The 12,745-nt window shown below is 38.1% G+C and overlaps 1 protein-coding gene across 2 annotated transcripts in view; it reads left to right on the top strand.

Annotated features, from left to right (window-relative positions):
- Positions 1–12,745, top strand: part of LOC129764599 (uncharacterized) — a 339,603-nt gene that overhangs the window by 289,980 nt on the left and 36,878 nt on the right. For both annotated transcript variants that reach the window (XM_055763825.1, XM_055763827.1), the window contains exon 4: positions 5,580–6,055. In XM_055763825.1, coding sequence (XP_055619800.1) covers positions 5,580–6,055 — 476 coding nt within the window. The remainder of the gene's footprint in view (positions 1–5,579; positions 6,056–12,745) is intronic.

The raw sequence follows: 12,745 nt of genomic DNA, 5'->3' as shown, positions 1-12,745 counted from the left end.
GGAGAAGAACAACAGGCCCGGCAGATGACGAAAGTCTGCTTTGACGTAGGTTTCGTCGTCCATTACCAGGCAATGCGGCTTCGTCAGCATTTCGGTGTACAGCTTCCGGGCTCGCGTCTTCCCCACCATGTTTTGCCTTTCGTCACGGTTAGGAGCCTTCTGAACCTTGTATGTACGCAGGCCCTCCCGCTGCTTGGTCCGCTGGTCGAATGAACTTGACAAATTCAGCTTATTGGTGACATCCCGGACCGAATTTCTCGGATCACGTCTAAACTGCTTAACTACGCGCTTGTGATCTTTTTCACTGACGGAGCATCCATTTTTGCCGTTCTTCACCTTCCGGTCGATGGTTAGGTTCTCAAAGTATCGTTTTAGTACTCTGCTGACCGTGGATTGGACGATTCCCAGCATCTTACCGATGTCCCGATGTGACAACTCCGGATTCTCGAAATGAGTGCACAGGATTAATTCACGACGCTCTTTTTCGTTCGACGACATTTTTCCAAATGTACGAAAAATTGACAGTGAAGCATGGCCAACGTGATCTATACACTCTTATCTGATTATAAGCGAAAGCTGAAGATATAATTCCTAAAAATTAAATTTCTACAGCGTTTTCTCCGTGATGCAATTTGATGTGACACACCCTTTACCATTCAAAAAAAAAAGAAGAAAACTCCGTCTTTCAGTTTTTCAGTTTCATATCAGGAAACATATCAAGTTTTTATGAAGCACTTTTAACGTCAATAACTATTTTGGCTGTGAACTTTAATGAACTTTTATCAATCAAATCCGAAATTCACCAAGATTTATCTAATATGCTATAAATTTTCAATATTTTTTTTAACCACAACATTGCCTGATTCACAATATTTCCTTATGTATCGTTCGTTACTTTGTTTGTGGTGAGGCTTGCAAGCCTACGACCAACCCCACTATCCCGCAGGAGGGCCATCGTGTTACGATCCTTGAAGATAGAAGAAAATTGGTGTTTTTGTAAACGCCACGCTAACCACTAGGTCATGGTAGCCACTACTATACATTACGTTTCTATAATCTATTCTATCGCTATCGCTATTCTATTCAAGGTATAAAATTAGTATTAGTTTAATTTTTTTCAAAATAAAATATGAATAAGTTGGGACTACAAAAATTTGTTCCCTGTGGAAATACCAATCTTACGGTGTATGAATGACTTGTTGGTCATTGCATGGACTAATTAGATAAGTTTTTTTTAAGAATTTTCAAAAATATTTTTTCGAGAAATAAATAATTCAAATGTTTAAATTATTGACGTGGGACTACGTCTAACCGGAGTATATGGGGGTAAAAAGAAAACCTAAACATAGAACATGCATGAAAAAATGAAAGATTCTGAATGCTCATAACTCGATCATTTCTTATTGGATCGGAAGGATTTTTGCATCAGTTGATACGGAATATTTCTACGCTTCTATAGCAATTATTAATTTTTTTTTATTAGATAATCAACTGAATAACTGTCAAATGTTAAGCGCTATCTAAACGCCTTTTTTTTTAGTGTAAACTTATTTTAGTGTTCATCTTATATTCATATATTTGGAAAATATATTATATATTAAATATATTAAAATATATTTTTTATGAAAAGTTAAACTTTTTTTTTGAGAGTTCAACTATACAAAATTGTTTCAATGATTATTGCCTGTAATCTGAGAAGGTGCTGCCATTCCTAAGACGAGTTGGCCCGAAATTCCTCATCGCTCACAATATTTATATACCACTGCGAATCAAATGTAACATTCGTTCTGCGGGCAATTTAGAGAGAGGAATTATTGAAATGTAGGCATGTTCTGTTTTCGACTGAGTATAAATAACCCATTCGCGATTGTAAATGATAGTTCTAATCCAGCTACCGAGCAGATAACATTCTTTCTTGATGCTAATAAATTTTACAGAGGTTCGGCACGATGCATAGGAAGAATGAAAGAATGGAAGAAAAAAACAAAAAGCGGTGTAATTTTGTTCAATGGGAGAACAGGGTTGATTTTCGTGCTATCTGGCGAGAGTTTCTGTATTTTTGCATGACACGCACACATTGATGTGGAAACTATATAATCGCCTGTATAACTTCTTTTTTTTTCGATTTTTCGGGATTATAAACAATTGACGATATATTGAGTCCGTGTTTTCAGATTTTCAATGCAAATCAATTTTTCAAAATATAACTTAGTGCATAAAAGTATAATGAATGCATGCACTGAGAATAATGCTTTTCAATGTAATAAAAATTCTAAAAGAATCCCTTATTCTTATGCATTGATGAATAGCTTCAATTGTTTCAATCGTGGGACTACGTCTAACCGGAATATATGAGGCGCAAAATGAAAAACTAAACACAGAATATGAAAAAATGGAAGATTTCGAATGCTTATAACTCGAATATTTCTCAATAGATCGGAAAGAAGTTTGCATCAGTTGACTGGAAAAATTTCTACGCATCCACAACAATAAATAAAATGTTATTTTTCATGAGATAAACAATTGAATAACTGTAAAATGTCAAACGATATTTAAACGCCCTAATTGCCACGTTTTGATTGGCTCGATTTACGGTTTCCCCAAGACGGACAATTATCATGTCGAATTCTGCTGTTTATGTAAGGGCTAAATCTTTCAGCATCGCCAAAAACTCGAACATTTTCAATGTGCTTCAGTTTTTTAGCTCAAAATGTTACTTCTTAGCACCGCAACATTCTACTAAAAAGTTAATTCTAAAATTTCATGACCTCCTAAAGCAATATCCGAAGTGATAAACAAGGATTTGAATAAAATAATTTCTCAGTCCAATGTCAATGTTGTATGTTGGACATAATCTCCTGTAATTTTTCCTTCTCTCAGCCAAGCAACCCGTCCTTGCCGGCTTCCAATTTCCCTTGATTTGGTACGTGATGGTCGGGAGTTGATACGGCCGATGCACCTAAATCGTTTCCATATCAACTTCTACTTGCTGCATCGCTATTCAGGTGCTTTTTTTATCTGTATTTTAGTGACTTTCAACACATTTGGCTTGTTCGTCACTTTGCTTCCATTTTTGGAAGAATGTCGGGAGTGAGAATTGAACTCGTGACCTTTAGCGTGAGAGGTATGAATGTTACCACTACGCCAGATCGCCTCCATCCAGGTGCTGATAGAAGTACTGTTTTCTTCTATGAACCACTTCGCCTTCGTTCGTGATCTGGTTACCCTCCTCATCTCTTCTCGTAGATCTTCCGCGCATCATAGACAAAGGACAGTTCATTCTTTTTACACCTATTGACACTTCTTCCATTTCAGATTAGTGGTCATGCCGTTCCATGTCCGCTTATGCTTGTGCAAGTTCTTTTGTGTTCTGAGCGCAGGTAGTTCACCAAGTTACAGTTTTCTCCGCCACCTATGGATCGATTTTAATTAAAGTTTAATCTCTGCAAACACCTCTTATCCCCTTGTCACAGTTTTCTAATATAGTGAGCGAGTGAGCGAAATTAAAAGCAACTAGCTGACCCGGCAAACCCGGTCCTGCCATATAATGTACTTCTAGAGAATATTTTGGTTGGTAAAAATAACGAATATACTTCAAGAGAGTTTGTATGTTATTGTTCAGATCTGTAAAATTGATCTAAATGATGATTTTCACAGCGAAACATACATATGCGTACCTCTTATTTTCGAATTTTCCTTTTTTATTTTAAACTAGCTAACCCGGCAAACTTCGTCCCGCCCATTTACTTGAATCACTCTCGAGTAATGCAGAAATTTGTGTTTTATTTGTATGGCAGCCACCCCAAAGAGATGGGGGAGGGGTATCTAACCACCATAGAAACATTCATTGCACCCTAAAGTTTCCATATGCCTAACTTGGTTTAATTTGCTTGATTAATTCTCGGGTAATGCAAAAATTTGTGTTTCATTTGTACGGCAGCCCCCTCTAAGAGAGGGGGAAGGAGTATCTTAACACCATAGAAACATTTATTGCATCCTAAAACCTCCACATGCCAAATTTGGTTTCATTTGCTTGATTAATTCTCGAGTAATGCAGAAATTTGTGTTTCATTTGTATGGCAGCCCCCCCTTTGAGTGGGAGAAGGACTGTCTAACCATCATAGAACCATTTATTGCACCCTAAAACTTTCACATGCCAACTTTGGTTTCGTTTGATTGATTAATTTCCGAGTAATGCAAAAAATTATGTTTCATTTGTATGGCAGCCCCCTCTAAGAGAGGGGGAAGGAGTATCTTATCACCATAGAAACATTTATTGCATCCTAAAACCTCCACATGCCAAATTTGGTTTCATTTGCTTGATTAATTCTCGAGTAATGCAGAAATTTGTGTTTCATTTGTATGGCAGCCCCCCTTTGAGTGGGGGAAGGACTGTCTAACCATCATAGAAATATTTATTGCGCCCTAAAACTTTCACATGCCAACTTTGGTTTCGTTTGCTTGGTTAATTTCCGAGTAATGCAGAAATTTGTGTTTCATTTGTATGGCAGCCCCCCCTTAGAGAGGGGGGAGGGGTCTCAAAATATCACGAAAACCTTCCCCGGCCCCAAAAACCCCTACATACCAATTTTCATGTCGTTCGGTTCAGTAGTTTCCGAGTCTATAAGAATCAGACAGACAGACAGACATCACTCCATTTATATATATATATATAGATATTCTTCTTATATATAAAGATATGCATAGTCAATTCCAATCATCTCAAATATTTTCCAAAGTACTCCATCATTCTAATTTGGGTGAAGACAAATTCACAAAATATAAGGACCGTTCTCCCGTGATGATGAGTTATACGTACGTGGGAAAATCTCTATTTTATATATAAAGATTATTTGGGTTGATATACGTTGGGAACAATAATACAAATACGTTTTGTCGTTCATGAGAAAGCTTCCTATCCTTTGTACCTCCTTGACGTACATTTTCCAAATATATATTGGCATTCGGTTTGGTTGTTCACTGGCCTCAAAATATCGATAAATTTTTCCCAAATATCTTCGATGTGGCGATTCCTGAGTTTGTTCTAATTGTTCTCAACACCTTCCAATACAGCTACCGTTCTTAAATTCCCGTACGAGACATTCTTTGATTATTATACTTTTCCGTTCACGGTGACTTTTTGGGACGCTGTACAAATATTTGGTAGATTCAGCCAAATTGAACGACTTAGTGACAACGACAAATTTATGAACCTGGTCAAGTTGGATTTTAGCCGATTATGTCTAAAATTATTCTTCTTCCATCAGTCCCCAACTTTTTTCAAATCTGAATGTATCATAACAATACTTCCACCCCCGAGAAAAATGCATATGTGTGATAATGCGATAATATCAGCCCAAATAAGTTCTGGATATTTTCCATAAGATGACGTTATAAGGTAATCGTTCTTGCAAACGATACGCATCTATTATGATGAACTATGTGCAAGTTTGAAATTTTTAGTATTACAAAGAACGGAAAAAAATAGAATTCACAAACCGTTTTATGAATATCCCAACATCGGTAATCTAAATTCAACTTTATTCAACATGGAATCCATTTTCCTTATTTCCCCATAGATATCAATGGACCGGTAACGCTGGTACTCATTTCTGGCACGCTCACACCGGTCTACAGAAACTGGACGGTCTCTACGGTAGTATTGTCGTTCGTCAGCCACCGTCCCGCGACCCGAACTCGCACCTGTACGATTTCGATCTCACCACCCACATCATGCTGGTGAGCGATTGGCTCCACGAGGACGCCGCCGAACGGTATCCAGGTCGCCTCGCCGTCAACACCGGCCAAGATCCCGAATCGATGCTCATCAACGGCAAGGGACAGTTCCGCGACCCGAACACTGGCTTCATGACAAACACCCCGCTGGAAATCTTCACCATCACCCCCGGCAGACGGTACCGATTCCGTATGATCAACGCTTTCGCTTCGGTTTGCCCGGCCCAAGTCACCATCGAGGGGCACACCCTGACGGTCATCGCCACCGACGGAGAACCGGTGCATCCAGTGCAAGTCAACACCATCATTTCATTCTCAGGTAAGCGAGCCAATTATGCACTGATGGTTGTGTGCATTACGGCTGGTGAAACAATGCAACCGCCGCAGCTCTCACATGGAACGCAATTAAAAATTAAATAATATCGACCATTATTTTCGAGCCTAACGAGCCATGCACCCAGGCCTGCATTGCGACAAGTGCATTCAATTGTGGGGCGTCTCGCAAGCCCACAAGAGTGATATGGCCTGTAAAAATTCAGGTCAAAAGCAACAACCATCGCTTGAACGCATTGATTTCCATCATCGGGCGGAGGAGCAGCGTTCAGTCGCTGGGAACAATCATTAATCATACGTGCCACTTTTGGACGCAGAGAAAGCAGATAAAAATTTCATAAATACATTCCACCCACCCGCCGCTACAGGTGGGAATAATCAATGATCAAAAGTAAATAATGCTTTTCAATTTGGCATGATTTATTAATCGCATTCACGCAATTTTACGCTCCATTCGGCGAGGGAACAAAAGAGCGCATCATGAATGGTTGGAATGAAACGTAAAGCATATGTATTAATACTGCAAAAAGTGTCATCAGTGGATCAAGGAATGTTGATGTGGTACTATAGAATTGATTTCTTTTATTCAATTATGGCCGGGTGCATTTATCATTTAAATCCATTTCGTGGGCATGCTATCAAGGCTCCGGACTGTTATTTTAGTCACCATTTAAGCTGATTGAATTGCATTGGGCATGCAGATGCTTCTCCCATGATCGGTATTTTGGTAAACTATCAATATTAGACTTATAAAAATAGAATTTCGAGAATAGCAGTACCTCGTAAACGTTTGTGTCGTTGATAAGAATCGGATCGGACTTTTCTGAAATATAACCCCAAAATATGAAATTAAAAATTAAATAACACAAAAGTGGCAATACAAATCAGCAGCTTTCTCGACTAGCCCCCTTGGCACACATACCTATCGCCAGCAGCCATCGCGTTTCAATCAACTATAGTTGCACACAATGCAAGTAACATTGTGATACGCTAGAAGGCATCGCTCGATTACTGCCGTGATGTATCTTCCCCCCATTTCTCCACCACCCCCTTCGCATTGCGTGCACGTGCTGCAATCCGGTGCAATGTGCGCAATTGCTCACTCACCACCCCCTCCCTTGCATGGCTGCTGGCGGCCCCAAGGAGCGGTGGTTCGTCGTACTTTCATCCTAGCCACAAACTCATTTCTAACTGCAAACACGTTTTCGCACACCTAACCCGTATGCCGTACTTTGCTCAGTGCGCTGCGTTAGCGCAAGTCCAAGTGCAAGTGCACAAAATTTCACCCACGGACTGCATGGTGGCATTCAAATGTATACATTACTCGGCACAGGACACCACTACTCGTTTCGCCGTAATGTGTTAAAAGCAAAACTGGAATGGCATTTTGATGAGCAGAGGAGCTAACGCATGTTGAGCCACCCCAACGATTACCGGATTCAAATTAATAGACATGAATAACTTCCTATCTCTGAGATCACAGCAATAACACCCGCCAACAAAACTGGTTGCATAACATTCAGCAACTTTGTAACCTTTTTTGTATAATATGGACGATTTTGTTCTCATCTGACAGAAGCCGATACAAATACGATACAAATAAATATTTTGCCAATGTTAAACACATATTGTTGAGGTGCCATCCGAAACGCAGTAATATCCTTTCTAAACTAATCAAAAATCTTGATAATCTTGATTAAATTTCATCTCCAATCATAAAACTGATGAACACTATCTTGAATGCGAGGATGCAATATAAAACATGCGTTTAGAAAAACGTCAGTAATTTGCAAAGGTTTCATTTATTAACCGTTATTCATTTTATAATTCATCTACATCAATGAAATTGAATTCAAAATGAATAATCGGTGCTCATTAAGCGGACAAATTACACTGGAGTCGCTTTTTACGCGGGGGATACGTGCCGCGTAAACAAAAACCGCGTAAAAATAAACCAGGTAATTTTTAAAATCTGTTTAAAAATCTAACAAACAGTGAAGTATTAGTTTAAAATGCAACCCATATTCTAACAATTGATTACCTGAATTCTTTGCATGCTACAATCATGCTATCTATATCTTCTTTTATTTATCAGCTACTAATTAGTGATACAATACAAACTAATTTCGTGAAAAGTAACATCAATTAGCATATTGAATTTTAACGCGGTTGATACGTGCCGCGTAAAAAACCGCGTAAATTCCAAAATCCGCGTAAAATTAAACCGCGTAAATTCCAAAAACCGCGTAAAAAACCGCGTAAAATAAAACCGCGTATAAAACAAACCGCGTAAAAAGCGACTTCAGTGTAAAATGTTTGTTGCATAACACTTCGCAGTTTTGTAGACTTTTGCTGAAATGCAAATGACATATGCCGACGAGACAACATTTTGCCAAGGTCCATTTTGTTGAAGTTGTGTTATCCGATACGCACTATTGCTCTTTCATGTTCATTTTAGTTTCTATAATAGGTCTCAAAACATAAAACTAATAAAAAATAATTGATTAAACACTGTCTCGAACCACAACTCCTATCATGAATACGAGAAGTTTTGAAACTGCGAATGCATCAGAGGAACGGGAATAGTCAACCTAAAAGCGGACCTTACACGGTCAATATTATTGACAATGAGATGACATTTGAGAGCATAATGACAGCTAAACACAGCCGACGACGCAGAAATCCGGATTTTATGATTTTCGAGCATCAATATCGTGACATTTCATATGGATGCATGATGTTGACGTTTTACCTCACGTCTGGAAGTCACTGAGTTGCCAGATTTGCAAGCGGATATTTCATTTTTGTTAGTTTTTTTTGCGATTGCATTTAAAATTTATATACTTCTGAAATTGTAGGAACCATAGATGAAAGCTTTCGGTTTGGAAAACTGATACTTTTAATAGCAAAATACGGTACTTTTCACGATACAAATCAAAACCTCAAAGTAAACTGACAATGTGGCGGTGGGAGATTGGATGAAACTTAACAACGTTTTAGGAATTTTTTGACGTTGAACTCGGTCATTTTTTTTTGCGCTAGCGAGCGTGGCAGCCACTTTAGTCTAGGTTGTGTGTCTCTTCACACTTCGCTAAGAAATTTGAAGAAAGAGAAGATCTGGAAAAATCACAGGTGAAAAAACATCATGTGTTATTTCAAACTACAGTAGAATTATGATTATCCGCGGAAAAATCGGGCAAACTCACCGCGAATAACGAAAATCGTGGATGACCAATTGAAGGACCAAAAAAGAGATACAAATACGAAAAAAAAATGTCTCAACATAAAAACTATGTTTTATCAACACAGAAATAATTAAACTATCCATCTATTAGGTCGTGTACACCAGTGGCTAAATAATGTAAAAGCCATGACCAAAACAAAAGAGCATGGGCCTACTACTCACTAACGAATTCCGGAAGGCCTATTGGTTTACTATGGAACTCGCAGCCGCGAATAATCCGCACGGCGGCTCACCCGCTCGCGGATAATAATAATATATTTTCGCAAACTAAAATAATCTGGCATCTCTGAAACTGAAAGGAAAAGTCTATATTTGTGAATCGAGTATAATGATGTATTTTTGAGAAGGAATAACGATTTTCAAAGTGTAAATTATGAATGAAAATTAACTTTTCCGAATCAAATTAGTATTCTATGTGAATGCAAATCACTTTTTTCCTGCAAGTGGTGGGAAAATCCCATACAAAAATTGTGTCTGAAATTGATTATAATAATAAATTTTAGTAGGAATATCTGCAATTCAGAGGAAATAGGTTAAGTTAGGATTAGGACTACGCGCTTCAAGTAATTAAAAAATACCAAGTAGATATTTTCATTCAAATTTTGCCAATTGAAAATTGCCTTTTAGCCTTCTAATATGATGGAGAATAGTTTAGAACCCAAACTCGAATGTCGCCACTAACCATCGTGGATACTTTCGTTGTCTCAGGTTGAGGGCGATATTGACCGTGTAAGGTGGAAAAATATTGATTGAGGTTAAATCGTATGTCGAAAGCCTAGCTGTCACGATATTGAAAACAATTATTGTCAATAATTTTGATCGTGTAAAGTGCCCAAAAGAAACACATAGCGGTTCATTGCTTCCGAAATATGTTCGCTTTAAAATTCAATCGCGGGAATTACATCGATTACAGGAACATAACTGGTAGGGAAAAGGTGGTAAAGACGGACACCCCAAGTAAAAGTTGATTTTTTTTGTTAATTTCACAAAAAAATCTAGCTATTCCACCACAAATTGATAGTCTATGTCTCTTTTTATAATAAAATTTGTCTTTGAAGAAGAAATTTTGAAAAATGAATGTGTCCGGCATCTTTAAAAAAACAAGATTGAGTCGGGAAAGGCGGAAACTTGACGGGAAAAATGGACACTAACTGAAAATTCACGTTTATGTACTCGATAAGTTTTGGAGGTCTTCAAATATGCCTCAAAAATAATTCAACAAAAAGGTTAGATTAAAATCACCCAGAAAGGCTTGTAATTTTTCTCATTTTTTCATGTCTAAAATAGCTTCCGGCATTCGGAATGACTAATTCGGATAACGTTTTAAAAACTGCTCTGCATATTCGTCAATGATATCTGGTTGCACTTGCAAACGTAGTTAGTGGGCATCTGGTCATAAAAAAGGAGGAGATAATCAAATTGTTTTCAAAACAAAATGTTCGTCTTCTATCGGTGGAGTTTGTCCGTTTTACCCGACTTGATTAGTATTCTATTTTTGTCAATACTTCTGGAGTAAAAATGAGAAAACTTCACCGCTGATTCGATAAAGTGAAAGAGAAGTGACGCTAAAATATTCACGTAACGAAAAATACCCCAAAAATTACTCGATAACATGTGAACCTTATTCTCTGCAGACGAAAATTTCATCGAACTGCTCTTTGTAGATTACTTTTTTTATTTTTATTTACAATTTTAACTGAAAGCAAGCTAGGTGTTCACAGTAAGTGTCAAAGGTATCGATACACTGTATTGCAAGTTTGTACATCAATAAAATTTAGAAAAAAAACACAATTTATTATTTATACAGGGGTGTCCGTCTTTCCCGACTCTCCCCTACTATTGTACTGACCTGTCCATGAATATGCAAGGAATCCGTGTCTCCTAGCGATATTTTTGCAACAAAAATTGCTTTGGCTTAATTTTGTTTTTGCTGAATAGTTTTCATTCCAAGCAAAGGACAGCAATAAACAAGCGGAGTTTATCCATGGCAGAAATCTTAGTGAAAATTCAATGAATCTAGATTGTATGACTCAAATCCAATTGACCCAGATTTCTTCCATATAACTGAACCACTCGAATAGTGATCTCTGAACTAAGGTAGTGAATTTAAAAAACAACTCTAAACCCTGACAATTGAGGATTTTTCTGTATGTAAAGGTTACCACAACAATTCTGAATTCTGATGATCAGATTCATTGCAATCTTCCAAGCTATACACTGAGTTGTCTGTTGATCAAAAGGAATTCAGCCAAACATAAGCATGGGGAAGATGTGCCCAATCAGATCATCTTAGCTAACTGATGAGCAGCTGAGCATCGACACGGTCTAAGGCTCCCTTGAGATCAGTGCAAACTGTTTCGAGTTGCGCTCCATTTCAATGTCCTTCTTGCAATATGTTGAAACGTCTACGAGATTTGTATTGATCGACCTTTGTTTCATAAAGCTATGCTAATCAGACGAAATCTATAATTTGACAGCATCATAGAGCAAGATGTGCCTCAATACGTAGAGATAACGATGAGTTTGATTATTTTATGCATAAAGTTATGGCTCATGTTCATTTCACGCGCCATTTTTCTTGCCTAGAGGGCTAGACTTTGCCGGATGCGGATGCCTTGAGCACCGCTACAGTTCGCACACTTCATTTTTTATCCAGTTTCTTTTTTGTGAACAACTGTCACAGTCTCCGTGATTTAATTGTTCGGTACTGAAATTCATACGTGACAGTTCCCTTTAGATCTGTATGTTGTTGATTCCAGCAAGGTGCAAAATCCTGATCTGTTTTTTACATGAATCAATTGGAATTTCTCCTTGAGACTCAGCTATTTTTGTTCGGTTGGATCTGAGGACGCATCTTGATGGAACTTACGATCGGAAGTTGAGGTTGAACATATTGAGAACAATTAAGGCAAAGCCGGGACTCTCGGACTACGACATCGCCAAAAACACAACTCTAACCAAAGTACGACCTGCAGATTTCGTATGCAAGAGGGGTATCGTAATTTAGGTGCCTGCAAGCATCCAAACAGAACGCTGAAATTTGATGGCCAAAAGACACACTCGAAAAATGAACATCACGATTATGACGAAGTACAAAGGATGCATGCTGATGGATAACGAAACGTACGTGAAGATGGTTCTTGGACAGCTCTAACGCCTAAAATTCTGTAAGGTCACTGACAGAGAAGATGTTTCAAGAAAATTTAAGTTCGTTTTCACTGATAAATTTGCTGGAAAGTTCTTCATTTGGTGAGAGATGTTCAGTTGCGGACAGAAAACCTAGGTTCTCGTCACAAACAAGACAATGGACTCAGAAATGTATAGGGAAGAGTGACTGCAGAAACGTCTTCTTCCGTTTATTAAGGCTCACCATTGTCCGGTGAAATTTTGGCCAGATTTGGTAAGCTACCACTTCAATCGAGAGGTGCTTCA

The sequence above is a fragment of the Toxorhynchites rutilus genome, chromosome 2 (assembly GCF_029784135.1).
Source record: "Toxorhynchites rutilus septentrionalis strain SRP chromosome 2, ASM2978413v1, whole genome shotgun sequence".
Classification (NCBI taxonomy): domain Eukaryota; kingdom Metazoa; phylum Arthropoda; class Insecta; order Diptera; family Culicidae; genus Toxorhynchites; species Toxorhynchites rutilus.
The sequence above is the reverse complement of the archived record's forward strand: the minus strand, read 5'-3'. Positions and strand labels throughout refer to the sequence as shown.